We start from the raw sequence: 21,913 nt of genomic DNA on the forward strand, positions 1-21,913 counted from the left end.
GGCAGCGAACATGTCCTCAGATAACAGTTGGGGGATACTGTGTGTACGACTGATTTAATGAGACAAAAATAAGACAGGAATAGTGACTGTGTGGTTACATGCAGACCATAATCCGATTATTGTAGGTTCATGGCGAACTAGTTGGCTTATTCGATATCAACATTTATGCCAATTGTTTATAAACATTTAGGGCCGGATTTACTAAAGGTTTACGTGCGTAAAAACGTGTGCAAACTTGACATCACCCTCAAACCAATGTGCAAGCTGATCTACTAACAGCGTGCAAAGAGGACTGTGCCTCTCAAATGAGCAAAATAGCACACGCTGTTCATTTAGTACTTTTGCCCTGATGAATAATCAATATGGGGCGTACCCGCCAGAAAGCGCTAAATACTGGGAGGGGAAAATGCAAATAGGTTCATTTACCACACGCAATGAGATTTACCAAGCCTGAAAGTTATTGCGGGGATTGTGATTGCGTCTGTATTTAATACGTTCGAAAGGAAGGTGCTAATCTGCCCAGCATTACGCACCGATGGCTGCTTATTAATCACAAAACACAGGTTAAACATCATGACCAAATCCGCTCCGACCCGGTGTGTCAGTATCAGCGCAGACAGACTGCAGCTTCGCCTGAATTATGGTTCCGCGTTAAATCGACGGCGTACCCTACGCCGTAGGCTCTGCGTTGGTGTAACGCGGGACCATAAATCAGACTTAAGTCCCTTTAGGCTAATACTGTGAGAAATAACCTCTCATAATAGCGGTACTACAGTTAATAAATGTAATAAATGCTCCTACTGCCGTTTCTGCTGTCTACTGAGTCCCGTAAGTGGCTAGTGAGTTTTAACTCCGTAATTACTAACCAGCGTCAGAGTCACGCACAGTACACAAACTGTGATGTTAGAGAGCCACCTTTTGGTCAATTTAAGCAACCGCATCGCCAGCTGCTTGACAGTGGCTCAACTCATTAGTTTACTGTTTTTGTTGTTATTATCTATGCAATTGTGAAAAAAATGGCAAAATAAATGAAAAACTGTGAACAACCGCATTCCGTAGGCTATTCGGTACTCAGTATTCAGCAGGGTCTTTAAATTTTATTCGGCTTCAGGTTCGGCCTCCAATTTTCATTTCGGTGCATCCCTAGTTTTTTCGGTGGGAAAGGGGGATTCTGGCCATTGTAGAAGTTTAAGATATAATTATCTTCATTTCAAGATTTATTCATGCATGAAGAATTACCCATGATGATGAATGCGTGTTATTATGTTATCAAAATGCATCATTCTTTGCAAAAATTCAGATTTTTTGTGTGTATTCTTGCATTGATAAAAGATGTGATTATGGAGCTTTGAGACCACCAGAAAACACCATTTTGAGTCTTATTTAAAAAAAATTCCGGGGGGGCATGCCCCCGGACCCCCCTAAAGGGTTCGGGCGCGTTGCGCCCTCACTCGTCCACGTCGAGAATTTTCCTCGGTTTTTAGGACAAGCCGTTCTGATGCCTGTATTTATGCGTTTTTCATCATAAAAAAGAGCAAAAAATTATAATAATGCTGATGGTTTCAGCCCCTGATCATTTCTCATTAGCCCCTGATGTATTTGGATCCTAAAAACGCCCCTGTTAGACAAGTCTGGGTGAGCATAATGGAAGGCGGCACATTAATGACATGGTTTCCTATTCTCCTACAAGAACTGGAGGTTTTATGTTTGTCAACACCACCTTGCTGGCATTTGCCATAAAAGGGTTAGACTGTTATCTGTTGCAATGGAAACTCTCCGTTCAACCTGCTTCAGGATTGTAAGCATAAGGATTTGAACTGGGAAATATCAATCATGTTTGATATCAAACATTCTTGGCATGGTCCAAGATGAGCATGTGATCATTTCTCAAAGGTTAAAGTGGGATTTGTAAACCCTTCACATTACCAGATCCTCAGCAAATATGGGTACTAGCCAGGGTTTCTGACTGGAATCCTCCGCATCAGGATGGGGGAATCTTGAATAAATCATCCTAAGCTTCCTGTAGTCTTGAGCCTGGCATGAGAGAAGCTCCTGCATCCCACTACTTAGCTTTATTTCCATCCTGTTCAGTCACAAACACACAGTTTGTCAGCAGTCCCATCCACTACACGCAGTGAACGTTTCACCCTTGTCCCATTGCACATAAGAAAATCACACACTCAGACCTGCATTAATGTAAGTCATTTTTTAAAGAATTGTTGAAATTAAAATGAACCCTTTATGCCTTGCCTGATCTCAGGTTTACATTCTTATATAGCCTTGCCCACTGTACTCCAGGGCTCCAGGGTTTCAGTATCACGAATAAAGTCTTTGTGTAATGAGACAATTGCCTTCCGTGTGAATATTTTGTAAAGGACTGTGTACAAAACATTCATCTCAAAAAAGATGTTTGGCCTTGTCTGCCAAAGTGGCCTCCAGCTGTGGACAGAGGCCAGGTTTCAACTGCAATCCAAGACACAGCTGCAGCTGTGAAACCGCTCTTCAAAAACCTATGGGTGACATCATGGAGGGTTGTCCAGTCCTTTTTAAAGAGTCTCTGATTCAATGCCATGGGGTTTTTGGAGACAATGCTGCAGTTTTTTATGTTTTTTTTTTTGGTAAAGAGAACCTCTTTCAGCTTCCCATATTCCCATATTGTCCACTTACTGTTTATAGTTATTTTCATTTTCTTAATGATCCTAACATAATGATCCTGTTTTACTGACCTACAGTATAAATGGAACAATAATCTAGTAAGAAATATGTCTAGCCATTTCCAACGTGATATACCAATTTTGCTTATCTGATTAACAATACTTGAAAGGAGACTATTTTTAAGCCAGAGAGACAATGTTGACTACTTTGCACAACGCAAGGAGCCATCTCCAGCAACAACAACAAAAGTCCCTGGTTTTACTCAACGTGCCTGAAGGAATCCAGCTTACTACCCAACTCATGCAAAAACCATTAGGGCTTTAGGGCCAAAATTGGAGAGGTGGGAACAAAAATCATTGTGTTGTTTGAGAGAAGAAATAAGAAATACTTTGGGAAGATCATTGGAGATCGATATTCCATTTGTTCTCCAGGACTACTTGACAGTACATAGGTTAATGTTGTGCTGGATAAGCATTTTGTGTGAATATGTGAGTGTTACACATTCCACATCTGCAGAAAGAAAAACACGGTAGCTATTGGACAGCCTGGGACCGGCCCGGGGCTTCATGTCACAGAGCAAGTTGGTCTGTGCAGCTGTCTTCTACTATTGAGGTCAGCTTGGTGTTCTACCTTGTTGACTCAAAAAACAATGCATGACACAGACGACCATGAAACATTAGAGCACTGGAGCATTGTCCACACACAAGGTAAAACCACAAACATATATTCTGTAAAGGTGGAACTAAATCCATGAGCCCTAACAAAAACATAAACCTTGAATAATGTTAAAAATTTTGAACAAAGAAAACTTTAAAAGATGAGAAGATGAAAAAAAGGGATCAGATAAGTACTTTCACCTGATGCTAACCCACACGGGGAGTTTGAAAGTTCAACACGAGCACCATCACACATGACTGAAGCAAGTTTTCCTGTCTGAGTGCTCACTCAAGTTACATTCTGGAAAAAGACTTAACGCCAACTTACTTTCCTTTAAGGATTTGGAAACAAAATGCAATGAAGTTACACAAAGTTAACAGTCAAATTATACCTATGAAAACAAGTTGACTTCCTCTGTGGCTACTTTTCCCCAATGCAAGTATTTTAATGGATTCCAGATTCATGTGCTTCATTGGAAGTGTGACACAAAATCATATAATCAAGACATAAAAAAGGAGAACAGATAACACAAAATTGAACAACAGTGTTTTGTGAAAAATGTCTTGTAATGTTATGTTTTACATTTTTGCAGTTATGTTTTTTGAGATGCCTTTTTTATCTTGTTATTGCCATTATTTTCAAAAATGTTGCACTTTTTTTGCACGGTTTTGTCATTCTGTATCCATGCATGTTGTTTTGTGTCTGAACGTTGTCATAGGTTTTGCACCTGAGTTTAAAATTGAATGCAGCTCATTGTGATCAGAGGTGGGACTTCTGTTCAACACTTTAGTGAAAGTTAAGAACGCATAACCACTGTCAGCAACTCTGTTGACAAAGCAGCCAAATAGACGAGGAGACAAAAATAATCCACAAGCATTTTACATCAACCATCACCGTCATGAAGTCTGTGCTCGGTGCATCACTGACATGGATGACCTTTGTTTTTTTGTGTTTTTTTTTTAGCTTGCCTCACTTTAAACCCGGCTCACTAAAATTTGAAGGACTATGTGTTCTAACCTCCTCATCTCTCTCTTTCTTCCTCTCTATCCCCCTCTGTGTCATTCTTTAACACACGCACACACCACTCACGCACCCCCTTACTTGTGGCTCATTAATCAAAGACAGATTATCAAGAAAGAGACACCTTCATGATTACGATGCTCCTCTGGAACTCTGTAATATGAGTTGGGTGCGAAAGGCAATGCAAATTAGCCGGCTCACTTCAAAGTGCAACTTAGTGATCATTCAGATCACAGTTTGAGGCTCCAGTCACCAGGAAAATGCTGCCGCTTGAACACACAGCTCCACAAACATATGATTTCAAGCTCAGTTTGCTGATAAAAAAGCAGGATCGTGAACCTTTTTAGATCATGCAGTACCGTGCAAAAGTCTTAGGCACGCTTTGTCTTGGTAGTTTTTAAATTTTGACAATCATATTTATTTTCCACTGTTTAATGAAGATACAAAGAGAAAATACAGTTTCAATAACAGGGACACACCAGTTGTCCAAATAGTTGGTTGGGAGATTATTGTTCATTTTTTATAATCTGCATCTATCATTAAAAAAATCTTAACGGATTATATCTAGCTAATATTTGCTTAGAACCTAACCACATAATTTTCAGAACAAAATTACTATTCAGGCAAAAGTCAAATAGAGTTCATCACAGTCCACTACATACTTCTAACATGCACAGTGTGAGTGGTGTCCTGATTTAAAACTGTTGATGTGCTTTTATATGTGCTTTTATACCTGAAATTATGAAGACAGTTTTTCTTCTTGAGCATCTTCAACTGAGTTACAACAGTGTTACTGACTTTTCTTTGAAGATGAATTCAAAGCTAAATTAACCTAAAATGTTCTTGTCACACAACTGATTCCTGCCTTTTTCCTGAAGTCGTGCCCTCTTCATATCCAATGATGGACTACCGTTCTCTTTTTGACCAAAAATGCGGCAAATGTGTCTGCCACCACTTCTGCTATGTCGACAAGATTGGGGCATGTACAATCTGCACTATGTGAGAAGTACCTACTTCCAGAAAAATAGTGTGCACCTGAGAGTCCACCTCACTTATTATACCCATGCAATGTACTGCACGGCAATAGAGCTGACCGTGTGAATGCACTTATGCCATTAAAATAAGTTAAGTTTAAGTGTGCAAGGGCGATTTGAAACATACCCACTGTGCTTAGTATGACCTATACCAAACATGGGTGCCTAAGACGTTTGCACAGTACTGTATGTCTCATGGTCAAGAGAACAGGCTGATTTATGTTGCTCATTGAACATGATGAATCCTCCTAAACTCGAATACTGATGAACACTATCTATCATAATCTCTACAGTAAAACTACATTCAAGCCGCTCATCCATCTACATTATTAGTAAATGATGAATTTCCTCATGCTGATGATCATGTTTAATTTCACTTAAAAGGGCAGGAGATGACAAAGAAACAGTCAGGTCATATCATAAGGATAGCCTCCTTGTCTTATCTCTCAGTTGTTCCACTTTAAATGAAGAGCATTCCTCCTTCCCCACATCTGTCCAGAAAAAAACTCTGTATTTTAATCTTTAAATGCTAAACAAGCATGAACCCCTACCGTCGCCTTCATTTTCTGTCTAAAAGCATGCTGTAGTGCTCCTAAATATTTTATTACAGGCGCCTTGATAACTCTGGATAAAGCAGTGGATAATGAAAAGGTGCACACCGGGGAAGAGGATGTAGAGGAGAGGGCTATCCGTCAGATTTTTCCTTCTCCTATCCTACACACTTATACGGGGGCTGTATGCAAATAGCAAATGGTAAAGCCAGAAAACCTGCATATATCTATGTATAACAGACCTCTAAAGAGAGAGTTTATGTCAGGTGCATGTGCTCCCAGCATCCCCCAAAACCAAAGTGTAGACACTTACCCACTTTTCCACTGGGTTTTATGTTGGAAAAAAATGGGCCCCTCCCCTGCAAGGCACTGCTTGTCAAATTAACCCCAATGATGTCTTCCCTTTTTCTTTTAAAAGTCTAAATTAATAAGACAAACTAGATATGTAGGGTGTGAGTGAATGTGTGCTTCAGCGCTTCAGATGGGTTGTTAAGGTGGTATTAGAGTTAATGCAAATTAAAAAGGTCCGTGTGACCCCCCCCCCCCTACCCACCCAACCTCCGCTCTCAGCGTTAATGCGGCCATTTGCGGGAAGGTACTCACCCCCTATAATTCAATTTGTCAAAATGAATGAGAGAACAAACAATTTATATTGCCCGCCCGCCCACAGCAACCCAACGGCCTCGCAAAAATAAAACAGGGGAGGGGAGGAAAAAAAAGGAAGAGTGCGAGACAAAAAGTTACTTAACCAAAGCGCAAAGCTTCGCCGTCGTTAAAGCTCTTTATTACCACTTTCATCTGTAACATAAAGAGATCAATTAATGCGAGGGGCCGGAATCATATTATTATGTTGGCCCCGGTCCCCTAGATAGTCATCAATCACTCTCAATCGACCTGTCACCGGCAGGCAGAGATCCAGCTGGAGAGAAGACCAGGAGGAGGAGGAGGAGGAGGGAGGAGGAGGAGGAGGAGGAGTACATCATCATTAATTTGAGGAGTGACCCCCGGGGCTATCCACATGTCTCAACCCGGGATTCTCCAAGCAAGGCGGCGCGCCGGCACGGCCATAGAGCTGCTTTAAGGAGGGGGGGGGGGGGGGAGAGAGGTTGTTGGGGGGCACCCTACCAAAACCATAGATAGATAGATAGATAGATAGATAGATAGATAGATAGATAGATAGATAGATAGATAGATAGATAGATAGATAGATAGATAGATAGATAGATAGATAGATAGATAGATAGATAGACAGACAGAAATTGAAAGACAGAAATTGCAATTAACTAAGAATCAATTACCCCCCTGCGTGATTAGCCTAAGTGCAGAGGAATGGCAGGAATGAGCTCAATTAGGCCCCAGCGCATGTAAACCGATGCGGGCGTTTGAGTATTGCAGACGCTGATAGGTTGATGTCATTGATTGATGTGGAGGGCAAATTACTCTCAATGTCCATCTTCTGTTAAAAAAAATAAAAGGCACTGTGTCCCTCTCCCCATCTACAAAACGTCTTCTTTATGAGTTGTTGTTTTTTTCTCTTGTCGTCATGTGGCTGAAAAGGAAAATGCATATTAAAGTTACAGTCTGGTCATTTTTAGAGTGGAAACTTCTGACGTCAGAGTCGCCGCCGTTTAAAACAACCTGCCTCTGCTGCTGACGTCTTTTATACTACTTTTTTTATAAGGCAAAAATATGTACCTGACAACAAAGTGAACATCCTAGGCAAAGCAAAGGGGACTTCTGTCACTTGAATTCATTTTTTTTATTTTTTTATTTTAATAGACCCTTAAAAAAAGGGGGAAGCTATAGATTTTTTTTTCTTTCGTTTTTTTCCTTTAGGTTGATATTCCGAAGCGTTTGAGAGGGGGGCATTTTACACAAATTAAACATGCTGCTCTGCTTCGCCCTATAAGCATCCTAGGAGCCTGTGCTTACCAATCAATTGGCACAGTCAAACCGAGGCGCAGCCTGCGTGAGAGTGGAGACATTCAGTCTCAGTGTATTTCTGGATATTGGGGGATCTTTCTACCATGTCATATCCACAATTTGGATATCCATACTCGTCTGCTCCACAAGTAAGTTCACATTATTACATTTGTCAGTGGGATCTGTATTTTTTTTCTCCTTTTTTTAAATACGGTGATTGATACTGTCATGATACAAACCTGAGCCTTTTACGCACTTTGGACAAGATTCGGGGAGAGTTCTGGTCTCCTTTTCGGCTATCGGAAATGTGTTACGTTGCAGCCGGTGATATAAGAGAGATGGGTAAAAAAAGGTAAACCGAGGAGTAACCAGAAACCTCCGATACCCCCCGACCCTCCCGTTCACTGATTTCTGTAAGATAATAGTCCCTCTGTAATGTCAACCATATGTTTATCTGCTCTGGAACACACATGCCAACTTGTTCGGCAAACGCCGTGTGTGTTTTTGCGCCATAAACCAGCTGCTGTTTTGTTTTTTGGCTTTGAGCCATAAAAATCATTTGGGCATGTAGCCTACTTTTGGTATTTACGGTGTGGTGTGTGAGGAAAACACGCTGAAACACGCACGTGTTTCATCTGGCACGTTTTGGACACATTTTACGCGCACATTATCATACCAATCAGGCGTTTTACTTTTTTTTTTTTTACTAATTGTTGACGTTCTAGAATAATAAAATAAAACTAACCTCAGAAAATTGAACTAATTCAATCACTTTTAAGTGTTTCAAACCAGGTTCAAGAGACGGAATATGATTTTCCTTCAGGTGAATGGAAAGCAGTCATGAACTTGTCCATGTTTTCTTGGTTCCCACGCAGTTCCTAATGACCAGCAACTCTCTGACCACTTGCTGCGAGTCCTCGGGCAGATCCATAGCGGACTCCGGCGTAGCGGCGTCCGGCCAGACCCCCGTGTACTGTCCCGTGTACGAGAGCCGGCTGCTGGCCACGGCCCGGCACGAGCTGAGCTCGGCCGCCGCGCTGGGCGTGTACGGCGGCCACTACACCGGCGGACAGGGCTACGGGAACTACGTTACATACGGCACGGACGCGTCCGCTTTCTACTCGCTGGTAAGAGCCTGAATCTGTTTCCTCTTGGCATTGATGGATGGACCGGCAGCGTGCTGCATGGGGCTCAATAAGGCAGGCATCCTCTCCCCCCTTTTAATACTGTCTGTACAGCTCAAATATCGACACTTCCAGCGCGTAAATTGTTCCTATTCCATCCTCCAAGACAAATGTTTTTCAGGAAATGAAAAGTTGCTTCTAAAGAAAGAGTTTTTTTTTTTGTATTTTTTATTTTAAGATATAGCCTAACTTTTATGAATCATCAGAATCTGATTCTGATTCTGATGAAACAAGACTGAACCAACTTCAAATATTTTCTTTCTGTTGCTTGTGCAACCAGACTCTGAATTCCATATATGAACTTGGCAATTTTTTTTTTTAACAGACTACATGAAGTACATGAAATGCAAGACTGCTTGCATCTAAGGTCCAAAATGTTGTCTCCATGTTGGTTTTATGTTTAACTGAGCATTAACAGTGTTACTATGAGCAGTGGTGAGAAAAATAATGTATATTCTTATTGCACTTTACTAACAGATGCATTGCTCAATGATAACTGAAAGTGTCCTTATTTCTGACCCCCTGCTTAAACTGTTCACTCTACACTTGCTGTTTGTAAGGACTTTATTTTTACACCCGAATGTTACTCTAAGCAAACCTGATGTTTTACAGTTAAAAACTTTCGTAATGTAAGTTTTTTGTATACAAGTATCAGAAATGAGGCACCTCCATGGACATTCCACTCATTTAATTTTGTGCTTCATTAAGATCTTCTCTTAAAATGTTCATCAACAATCAGTTATCCAAAAGCTTTAACTTACAACCAACACAAAAAGTCTGACTTATATAACTGCTCCTTCCCATAAGCGTGTAAACATTGCCTTCCCTTTTTGTGTGTGTCAATCTCATAAGCTCTGGTCTTCATGTGTGATTGTAGGGAACATTTGATGCTAAAGATGCCACAGCTTCTGCGCATGCGGGAATAACCCAGGCAGCTGCCTATTACCCTTATGATCCTACCTTGGGACAGTATCAGTACGACAGGTATGTGCTCTCTGTTATATCTTTAGAAATCTTGTTTATAATTAAAAATATCAGCAACAGGACTCCTTATATTCACAACTTGTTTTCATACTATAGAAAATTAAATGTGTATACTTGTGTCTAGTTATGTGGGGGCTATGACTTAGCGATGAGGAAAAACCTTGCAGGATGGAAAATTCAGGGTGTACCGGTAACTAAAATTTAAGCAAAAAGGGACATTTTAAGGCATTACATATTAGAAACGGGTGAATTTTCTTGAACTGAATACAATAATTTCTTTGATGTCAAAGCAATTCCAATTAAGTTCAGCAATGCTGCAGGGGGATCACCTTGATCTCAGGACACATTGCTTTTCTGACTCGTAAAAATGCCCCACAAGACTAAAGCCCCCCAAAACACAAGGCCTCTGCGAATAGATACCTGCAATATCGACAGGTCTTCACAGTAATCAGACAACATGTACTTTATATTTGTGATTAGGTTAAATAGAAAGGTATAAATGATACTAGCACCAACAGAACTGTACATCCAAAAAATTATTTTGTGATATTTGTGCTTAAAGTGCTTACACAGTGCCACATTGTATATTGTAATGACTGTGAGCTTTGTAGAATTAGAGGTAATGAAAGCTTTAAGCGAGTTTTCTTCGAGAAGTCATTGTAAATGATTTATAGGCTTTTAAAAGTCTCAAACAAGGAAAAGCAAATAACCCAAGTTGAGGCACTCCAGGAAACAAGCAGGCCGACAGAAGTCGCATGCTGTCTTCAGCCGTCTTTTACCTGAGGGTCCATCATTACACTCAATAAAACAATTTTACAGTCTATTTTATCTGTTAGGCAGCAACTCAGGCTAAGGTAAGGTGAGTGCAGCTCTCCTTCTGATTCCCCTAGCTGTGCTTGACCTGCACTAAGCTATACGGAGCAATAAAGGCCTCATAAAAGGCTCCCCGGAGAGGACTTTTACAGCTCACTGCTGACTGAAAATCAACACTATGCATTTTAAATGTAGGTCTATAGTCAGTATTTGTGGCAGAGGCAAGACTAGTCAAAGGGCTGCGTGCTGTTTCTGGTTCGATGGGTAATGTGCGGAAAAAGGTTGAAAACGAAGGACGAATCATGAATTTGTAATGATAATAACATTAGACATAATTATTTTTACATTTCTAAATGATACTAATATGTATTAACTTCCGTCAGGCACGAAGAGAATTAGCCTGTCATGCAAATACTAAGGGAGTTGTTAACTAAATCTGTCTTGTCAACGGTGGAACATTTCAAAAGTCCCCCTGGTACCTAATAATTCCAGAAGAGCCCTTTTTTCTGATTTATATTAACATATATTGCCATGAATTGCAAGATGTTTTTGTGTATTGCATGAGAGGCCTCCAGTATGTTTATTTTTCTAACTGATTCCCTTAAAAGACAAACTTTCATAGCATAAACATTAAAATCTTTAGATTTATAAGCAGTGATTTATAAAAGAATGTTAGTGACTGCAAGTCTTATGAAACATGTAACAAGTCCTGAAGCAGGTGGCTCTATTATAACATTGCATCAGAAATAATCATGCAACAAGCATTACATCCCACATTTACTTTCACTTTATCATCTTTTTCTCCTGTTGTTCTTCTCATTTACAGATATGGCTCCATGGATGGGGGGACAAGGCGTAAGAATGCCACCCGCGAAACAACCAGCACCCTGAAGGCCTGGCTGCAGGAGCACAGGAAGAACCCGTACCCGACCAAAGGGGAGAAGATCATGCTGGCCATCATCACCAAAATGACGCTGACGCAGGTCTCCACCTGGTTCGCCAACGCCAGGAGGAGGCTCAAGAAGGAGAACAAGATGACGTGGCCGCCCAGAAACAAGGGCTCAGAGGAAAAACGATATGACGATGATGAGGATGGGTCTCAGGAGGAGCAGATAAAAAGCGAAAATAATGAGGATGGTTAGTGTCCTTTGCTTTTGTCAAAGATTTTTGAAAAAAAAGGTTTTAAAGAGGTTTTATCTATATCAAAGTATAGTTTCTGACTGTATAATAAGTACACAGTACAGGGCAAAAGTCTTGGGCGCCCCTAGTCATGTTGTCTTGTCAAAGTTTTAATGAAATCCATGTTTATTTTTCAGTCTGTTCATTGAAATACAGACATGCATTTACAGTGATAACACTTAGAGGTGTAAGTTGTCTGTTTTAGTAATCCGCCTCGGCCACAGAAAAAAACCTGTGACATGAATGTAACAAGTAAACGAAGCAAAACTACACAATCTTCAAAATGTAATAACTCTAAAAGCAATAGTGTGTAGTGGGATCTTGCTCAGAATAAAGCACATGTAACTCTTTTCAAAGAGACTGGCCCATACACATGTTTGCAGAGATATTAAGCTGGATTAATTCTTTATAGGTTTAAGACAGACCTGTTTGTGTATTTTCTGTTTGTATCTAAAAGACAACAGAAAATAAATATGGATGTCATCAAAATATTGTCTAAAAACAAAAAGACTTTTGTTTTGCACAGTACATGGATGCGATAATGATACAGATGATGGTGGCAGTTTCAGCTACAATATATTACAGTAAGTACAGCTTAGAGAAAAGTAATCATAAACATTCCCCCGAGTTTATTTTACACTCTTAGAAGGAGATTGCTGTTCTTTTTTCCCTCTTTTTAATTATCGAAACTCCTGATTTTTCAACATGTTGTAGCACTGTGATGTTAAAATTTATAACATGTTTGTGGAAATGTTATCAGTATCCATAATTTAATCATTTGCACATTTTAGTGTATGTTTTTAACCTCAACAAAACACATCTAACACGGTTTCTGTTGCTGATGACTGCTTCACAATGATAAAAAGAAAGAAAAAAAGAGACCAAACCTACACAACAATTTATTTGCATAATATAACAAATAGCCAGTTAGTCTTTAAAATAATTATCTTCTTTTGAATACACTTTAAAATGAAAAATCCCAGCAGAGTCATTTGTTGAGCTTCTTTGCAGAGGCCTATCAGACTTTGATCAGCATGAATGTGTTACTGTTGGGGAACAATTAGCCAGATGTCAATCACTTCACTGTCAACAAACAGGCCAACTTTTTGGTCCCCTTTCAGAGATGAAGCCTGTTCTATGCAGGCTCAAAATCAAATCCAATTTCAAATGACAATACTGACAATGAGTTTGATAAAATCGCAGGAAACATTTATTTCATCATTTGTATGTATTTATTTTTTACTCATGCACTATCGATACATTTGAAAAGATGCACCTGCAGAATAATTTTCTAAGATACCATGATTGCAACTTGTTCCCTGACACATTGTCCATTTCAGTGACAAGACTTTTCTTTCTTTTCTCGATCTCTCAGAGACCAGAAGTCGAGCTGATAAGGACCTACAGCTGAGCGATTTGGATGATTTCGACCCGCTGGAGTCGGAAAACTCCGAGTGCGAGCTGAAGCACCGGTACCACATGAACACGCACATGTCGACGACCACAGCCGACTGCCCGCCCGACCACCTCATCAAGAACGCCTCTCTAAAACTCTCCATCCCCGTGTCTCTCGGAGGGGAGCAGGACTTGAGCAAAAGCTGTCTCAAAACGAGCTCGGAGGATTACCAGGCGGTGGACAGCAGACAGCAGCAGGAACATGAACAAGGCCACCAGATTCTAGACGGCAAGCCCCGGATCTGGTCTCTGGCGCAGACGGCGACCTCGCTGAGCCAGACGGACTACCCGTCCTGCATGCTGCGCTGCCCGCCGGCCCCGGCCCCTCAGCCGGCCTCCCTCAGCCCGGTCACCGGCCCGGACAACGGCCAGGACTCTCCCGTCACCACGCTGAGGAACTGGGTGGACGGGGTTTTCCACGACCCTTTGTTCAGACACAGCACTTTGAGCCAGGCTCTGACCAACACCACCGTCTCCTGGAGCGCCAGCAGCAAACAGCTGCTGGAGGCGGAGAGGAGCGTGGCGCTGCAGCAGCAGCTCCATGACTCCAGCAAAGACAGTCCCATGACTTTCCCCAAAACTATCAACAAACTCTTCTGCTCCTAACGTGACCAAACCATCTTTTAAGCTACTGTGAAAAAACAGAGACTTTTCTGACTGAAAGTCGGGTGGGGGAAAAAAAAAAGAAACAAAAAAAAAAAACATTGCGTCTTCTTGAATTCCCCACTATGGAAGAGTATTAGGGCCAGGCAGGAGAAAATAAAAATAATATTGGAGAGGAGGAAGATTTTTTTTCATTATGCACTTCGAGAAAAAAGTCGAAATGTCGAGATTAATGTTAAAGTACAATTTCGAGAAAAAATTCGAAATGTCGAGAAAAAAGTCGAAATGTTGGGAAAAAAGTCAAAATTTCCCGAATAAAGTTGAAATTTTGAGAAAAAAAGCGAAATTTCGAGTTTTTTCTTGAAACTGTATTTCAACTTTAATCTCGACATTTCAACTTTTTTCTCGACATTTCGACTTTTTTCTCGACATTTCGACTTTTCTCGAAATTGTATTTCGACATTATTCTCGACATTTCGACTTTTTTCTCAAACTGTATTTCAACATTAATCTCGACATTTCGACTTTTTTCTCGACATTTCGACATTTTTCTCGACATTTCGACTTTTTTCTCGACATTTCGACATTTTTCTCGACATTTCGACTTTTTTCTCAAAGTGCACAATAAAAAAAAATATTCCCCTCTCAAATATTTTTTCTCCTGCATGGCCCTAATACTCTTCCGTAAATTCCCCTTTATTAGTTTTTTGAAAGCAATTTTAACCACACACTTTTAGTAACAGGGACTTACAGAAGTGAAGCGGTCGTATCAGTTTGGTTTGTTTGGTTCAATGCCCGCACAAAACTAATCTTAATGTATAATTAACAGTTTACAACTTGGAAAAAAAATGCTCTACGGTTTACAGGACTTTTTCTGTTGAAGTTTTCTTTACTGTGCGCATGCAAATGTAATTAAATATTATTTAAGTCTCAGCAGATGAGTATCACTATTAAAAAAAAAGTCTCACAAATGCACTACTCTTTAAGGAGGCGTATGGACTTTGTTCACTGAAAATAAAAGCAGTCGGTTTCTGACGAGTTTGTCATGTGTAATAGTGGTGGATGCTGTCCAAGGTGCTGAAGTGGTGAAAACACCGACTTCATATTTAATTTTTATTCCCATTTTCATTCTGCTTTAAGCACTAGGCTTCTCAAAAAGCCACTTCTCTCATTCTAATTCAGTCTAAACAAATGAATGTAGGCACAAAACAACTCCCACCTTTTGATTTATTTATTTATTTCCAGAAATACTCCCATTTAGTGACAGGGAGAAAATGAAACAGCTAAAGCCCCAACAGAGCAATATCAGTATCTAAGATCTGCCTCATTAATTCCATCTAAACAGGCTGTAATTGGGATGTTCGCACTCATATTTCATGTCAGCTTATTGATTTCCCCTCTCCTCTCACTGATAATATTATCGAAACATCTCAACACGGTCCATGATGCAGCTGTCAAAAGGGTAAGTTATTCGCCATATACGTCTATTAAAGGGTTCAAAACAAAGACCCGTGAAATAATTTGAAGGCAGGAGTTTTCATTCTGACACTAACCCCTCAATTTCCTAGAGATGCTGGCCCTGTACAGAAAACAGCCTGCGTACTGACCCCCCCTCCTCCTCCTCCTATGAAAAGAGAAGGCGCCTTTACGTGAGAGGCACTCACGTCGTCAAAAAGTGAAAAGGGCAAAGAAACTCGAATTAGTTGTTGTAGATAAAAGGGCAAAAAGAGAGGAGTCAAGGGTACTTGACAGTAATGGCGAAAGTGGAGCTCTCGGGGGACTTTTGCTGTCCTGTGAGATCGGGGAAGAGGGCGAGGGAGGGGGATTCAGTGATGAATTTTAATAGGAAAGATCCCCACCACCACTAACACCACAGTGGACAAAAGGGATTTCTATATATCTCTGTTTGTATTTGCTTCCAGAGGTAGAAAAACACGACTGAGGGCCAAAGCTGCCCCCAGTAAAAAAAAAAAAAGAAAAAAATGTATGAATGTTGTGAAGAATTTCGCATCGTTTGGGCCTTTATTTGAAAAAATGAATTTACATTTTTGATTCCACGCAACTGTGTTTAGCCAGCATACTGAATAGCGCAGTGAATTTTTCATGGCTAACTGATAGAAAATTAGAGCAGAGTTAAGTCCCCTTGGATAAAATAGCTTCGATATTTAATGAATTTAACGCGAAGACAGATTTTATTAGGTCTCTGAACCAAGTGGCTTTTTATCGGAGCGAAAGAGACATGCAATAGGACGGACGGGGGAGAGAGAGGGAGACAGATCCTCTCCACGGGAGAGAGCCGGTAGTTGAGCGGAAGCCAGCTATAACTAAATCATTCAGCCGTGGCAAATACGAAAGCACAGGGGGAGCGAGATGGTAAATTAACAGGGGCTTTTTACATAGAGGCCAAATAAAACTGTAATCAGCGACGCGTTACTTTTCATTAAGCGGGTTTGACAGCAGCATATTCCGCCACGTACACTCCGACACGGGAGCGAATAAACTGCTCTCAAACCGAGAGTCATAAGATAATTCCTTAAGCTCCATTAACAACTCTTAGCCGCAGGAAATGGGCTCCCCCTGAAAACATCTCCAAATCTAAAAGCTTTATCGACCTGGCAAACCTCAGCTGATGGCTTCGCCACCCCATCCTACCTTTCACTCTCTCCTCCCCTCCTCCCGTCCCCCCCTTTTTTTTCAACTTAAGGGACAGAAACGTCCAACTGAGGTAATAGACTTTGACACAAGAGATTAAATGGGAAATGAGAAAAGGGAGAGGAAAGGGCACTCTTAAATGCCTTTTAAACGTTGCCAATTAGAGGTTTAAAACTTGAATAAGATGTAGGCCTTTGGCACATGATGGGACATTTAACTGAACCCCCTCCCCAGTTGGCAAAAGCAACACTTATCTGAGCACAGTTTATATAGTCCTCCCGTGAGGCGTAGCAGGGACAAGAGATTAGAAAGTTGTGTATCTCTTTATGAAAAATATCCTGCACATCTTTTGCAACATGTATTTTAGTTATTTTCACAAATGATGAGTAATTGCACAATGTGATGCTACTTACCTGAGCACCTTCCTTCCTTTATTTCTCAAACAAGCTTCCTGTCAAACATACAAGCTCTGTTTGCAGTGGTAGAGGCCCAAGAATGGCAAATAATCAGCGGTGTGGAGCTTCCCTAGAGAGAGCGCTTGCCTGGGTCAGGTTAATACCACTGTGACCCTGAGCCATAAATATATTTACACATCATTACACATCAACATACACACACTTAAACTGCCTCCCTCTCACACACGCGCGCACAGAGAATCACTCTTAAACACAATGTCACACTTGTGTGCATCAAGCATTAATTGAATATTTAATCTATTCATTGACTAACATTAATATGGTGTGAATAGCAGAATAGCATGTGATCAAAGCTTGGATGAAAATGTGAAGCATGACAACACACAAAAGGAAGTGTGGAAAGATCACCGACACACTTGCGCACACATGCATGCATGAGCAGAATACGCACACTGCTCTTATGGCCCTTTCAAGAATCAATGGAATGGCCTTTTCTTCCAATTAAAATGAGGAAAATTATTTTAAAAATGTCCTCTCACAGCCTCGCTGAACAACACAGCCTACAGATGTGTAATCATATCATTTCAAAACACATTTTTTATTAGAATTTGATTACATCTAAATGTCAGTTGTTGTGAATGCTTGACTGGGTTGATACAATAAATAAATAAATAAATAAATAATATATTGAAATAACAAAGAGTGAAGTTCATTGAAGAGAAGTCTATCCATCTGAGTCAAGACATTTCTTTGCATCCAGTAACTCTCAATTTAGCAGTGAATGTCAGACAGATCTAACCCAATAGTTGATTAGCTTGTCATCATTCACCCGCCACCAGGACGAGGCGTAGGACACTTACCCCACTGCTTTAAGAGCCCAAGTGCCCCCTGTTATTCTTCCTCCACTCCTTGGAGATAGGGTCTGTGTGTGGTTGTGTGTATTTGTAGCCAGAGTCCTGCAGCCAGGACACATCCAGGATGCACCTTTAGGGCCCAGTGACGGGCCTTTATCAGCCCTTCGCTGCCATCACCTTCCTGCGGTCTTTCCACAGTTCAAGGGCTTTGAGTCTGACATGCATTTACTTTTCATCATCTCAAACTTCTCAGATAGATTGGCTTGACCGGGTCTCTCCTCAAATGTAGAGATTTATGATATTAGTAGAACAATTTTATCATTCGTTTTTCTTGCTTTGAGTCAAAGGCAAGGTATATAAACATACTTGTATAGAGTATATACTGTTATTCATTTATGACAAGACTTGTAAGATAGCCTGGTTATCTTAATATGCTCACCAATGGTTTAGTCCCGAAAAAAAAAGTCCAGGGTTCTAATCTGAGATGCTTTTTGAGGTCAGAAGAAGGGTCAAGAGGATCTAATCATAGATCATCACAACACACTTCAACTTTGACAGACTCAGTAAAGCTTACCACCAGATAACTGAAGTTATCAAAGCAAGTAGCAAAGTTGCCAAGTGACCGTTTATTATAAGGCTAGATGACAGTTATCTATGATGTTATGAAGAAATACTGTATGCGCTAGATATTTAGCAATAGAGACAGATTAATTGTTACAAGTTATACTATTCTAGAGTTTAAGAGGAAACAAATAGGAAGAAAATCACAGGAGGGAGCTTAATTAATCTTCAGTTTTGATATTCCTGCTATCCAAGCAGAAAGAATAAGTACATTTAGACAATACGCTCAGATGTTCTTTAGCAAAACGTTTCTGTGTGATTGAGGCAGTGATGCTTAGTCAACCTCTCAGAGTCGCTGCAGATCAGATGTAAATCTGCTATAGCACATTGCCATCAACAGTCATTTACACTGTGGAGAGGAATAATCGTGGCTCAAACCTAAACTTACCACTCAGTATGAACCAGAGTTCCATGAAAAAAGAAACAGCAAAAGAAAACCAGAGGCACATTTTTTCTTTAACTAAAGTAACACAGAAGCCATGTAAAAATAATTGCTAAAGGTCAAAAGAAACTGTGTTTTACCAAGACATTTGTGTTTATCATTCAGGCCAGATCAATACAATATTGTTGTTTTAAAGAACAAAAGCCAAGGGAGACTTAACACTGACCTTTGTTTCCATTTTCCATCGTGTACAAGAGGTTCAGCAAAACATACAAATGAGACCCTCAGGTTTGTCTGGTGTCAAGTGTTGGGCTGATGTTTGGCTGTAGAAAATATTGGCCATCAGAATAAACTTGATATAGCCATTTTTATCAAATGGGTAGAAAATGGTCATAGTGATCTAAGAAACAATGCATTTTAGAGTTACCGCCACATCCAATTTGAAGTCACAGACACGTTCTTTGTATGTCCTACATCTATGAGTACCACCTCTGATAATATAGCTCTGGTGCAATTTGGATTTCAATTTTGATTCGATTCAAACAATTTCTAGCTGATTAAACTCAAACACCTGACTGTTTTTCAGCGATATGAACCAATATAATCTGGCTTTGTTGTCAGCCTTTGAGCACTGAATTTGCAACTACCATCTGAACTGTTTTAATGTTTTCATCTTATTAAGATCATACGGAAAGAATCAGAGTGACGCATAACAAAAGCCAAACTAATTATAAGTTCAAAAATGATGTAAAAGTAATAATAAAAATTCATAACTTAAGCTAAACTTAATTTTATTAGTTCTAATAATTATAAGCATTAAAGACACCTAACCATATATAATAAGACTTAAGTAAAAGGTATGTTTAGTTATTATATATAATCAATACATCTCTGAAAACAATTATTAATAACAATTATTAATTATTGATATCAATAAAATCAACAAGTTAAAAAGTGAAAGTCAGGAGTAAATATTTAAATGCCACAAGCATTCTCAAAAGCAGCCGCTGGTCTATGACTGCCAGTCTGTGACCAGGTGTGAGTCTATAGAGCAACAGAGCAGGAAGAAGGCTGAGGACTGACCATTGCAACCATGCTGCAAACAAATATAACATTTACATTTGTGACTTCTCCCTTTAAAGTATATCATCATTTATAACACGAGTATTAAAGTCAAATAGTCAAGAACACTTGGGTTCAAAGTTCTGATATCCACTAAACCCAAGAGTAAACTAAACTACACATAATCATACAATTAAGACATGAAATAAAGGTGTCAGTATACATCATATATAAATTGTATGTGAGAGCCACTGAAAATACTGTGCTAATGAGTAGAGACTGTCCTTGTAATACACGTAGACTCTATAAAACAATAGATGAAGCATTCAGTCATGTGACCCATTGGTTTCTTAAGAGCAGTTTTGAAACTTGTTTTTCTTCATCCATGTTGTTCGAGAAGCCGATGGGAAGACACCCACCACATGTCAATCAATGTTGGCTTTGCTCCCAGCTCCTTCAGCGGTTCCCAGCCGAAATATCTACAAATAAATGAATAAATAAATATGAAATATGTCGGACATTCACAGCAGAATATAACGCTGCACATGTTGACTCGATGTTGAAATCAAAAATAACTGTTGTGTTTAGCCAAAACCGGGTAAATGCAAATGGCAGGTTGCTTTGCTAAGCACGGTAGCATAACAATTATGGATGAGGAAGCGATATAGGCTAGCTATTGGCTGAGCTGACTGTCAATCAATCATACTAGAAATACATTTAATGCTTGATATAAAATCTCCTGGCATGGTTCAAAAATGTTTACCTTCCTCATAGTTGTCTTTGGTTTGAAATCAAATGATTGAGACCAAAATATATTTTTTAACCAGGGCTTTAAATATCTTAAAGGGGACCTATTATGGCATCTAATACATATTTTAAACAGGCCTTGAATATCTTAAAAACAAGCTCTTGATTGTTTTTGCTAAATAAATTAGAAATTCAGTCTCTGAGCCATGTCCTTATCATCCCAGTCTCTAACCTCATTATCTATGTGGGATTCTGAGTGGGCGGGGAGGTTATGATAATGAGGCTCTGTGCTGATTGGCTGCCTGACGCGATACACCGCTACGAAAAAATGGCGGAAGCTGCGGCCGGCGGAGTTGTTGTTGTTGTTCAGGTCAGAGTTAGTTGTGGGCGTGGTTTCACGCATCGCTCCCGTCGTTATATAACAAAAGGGAGCAGAATCTGAACGGCTCGCAGAAGCCACAACACACTGGATGGCTCATCCGGGCGGCTGTACAGACACTGCAGAATTTGGTTGCTTTCCTCCTTCTCTGAGTTGGCAGGCTGAGGGGAGACCACTTTATACATGTTAAAGCAAGAAAAAATGTGTTTTTCATTATAGGTCCCCTTTAATTTCTCAGAGCATGTGTGGTTAGTAGGAAAGGAAAGGAAAGGAAAGGAAAGGAAAGGAAAGGAAAGGAAAGGAAAGGAAAGGAAAGGAAAGGAAAGGGAAGGAAAGGAAAGGAAAGGAAAGGAAAGGAAAGGAAAGGAAAGGAAAGGAAAGGAAAGGAAAGGGAAGGAAAGGAAAGGAAAGGAAAGGAAAGGAAAGGAAAGGAAAGGAAAGGAAAGGAAAGGAAAGGAAAGGAAAGGAAAGGAAAGGAAAGGAAAGGAAAGGAAAGCTTAAAGCTGGAGTGATCAACAAATTCAACTGGACTGTTGTTTCTCCACACAGAGGCAGAGATGTGACTCTAGCTTCATCATCCACACTCTGGTCATTCAGCCAGGAAATGAGGATTTGTGCTTCCATACAGTACATGGTGAGAAAACACATACATACAATCCGGCAGTTTAGGCGCACAATAGTGTATTGAACTAATAGAGGGTAAACAAACCATACCAGTACCAAAATGATAGCAATAGTAACC

The 21,913-nt window shown here is 40.1% G+C and overlaps 1 protein-coding gene across 1 annotated transcript; it reads left to right on the plus strand.

The window, feature by feature from the left end:
- The first annotated feature begins 7,720 nt into the window (after positions 1–7,720).
- irx4a (iroquois homeobox 4a) lies at positions 7,721–14,147 on the plus strand. The gene is made up of 5 exons (XM_061718276.1): positions 7,721–7,989; positions 8,716–8,967; positions 9,902–10,008; positions 11,648–11,958; positions 13,376–14,147. The coding sequence occupies exons 1-5, from the start codon at positions 7,945–7,947 to the stop codon at positions 14,059–14,061; spliced, it is 1,401 nt and encodes a 466-aa protein (XP_061574260.1). The 5' UTR covers positions 7,721–7,944; the 3' UTR covers positions 14,062–14,147.
- Positions 14,148–21,913: the final 7,766 nt, after the last annotated feature.

The sequence above is a fragment of the Cololabis saira genome, chromosome 3, assembly GCF_033807715.1.
Source record: "Cololabis saira isolate AMF1-May2022 chromosome 3, fColSai1.1, whole genome shotgun sequence".
NCBI lineage: Eukaryota > Metazoa > Chordata > Actinopteri > Beloniformes > Belonidae > Cololabis > Cololabis saira.

What these genes read in the sequence shown, in the direction of transcription:
- irx4a (XM_061718276.1), top strand. Translation starts at nt 7,945, where the DNA reads ATGTCATATCCACAATTTGGATATCCATACTCGTCTGCTCCACAA. An exon ending in CATACTCGTCTGCTCCACAA is followed by an intron (nt 7,990 to 8,715) that starts GTAAGTTCACAT and finishes GTTCCCACGCAG; the next exon opens with TTCCTAATGACCAGCAACTC. An exon ending in GGACAGTATCAGTACGACAG is followed by an intron (nt 10,009 to 11,647) that starts GTATGTGCTCTC and finishes TCTCATTTACAG; the next exon opens with ATATGGCTCCATGGATGGGG.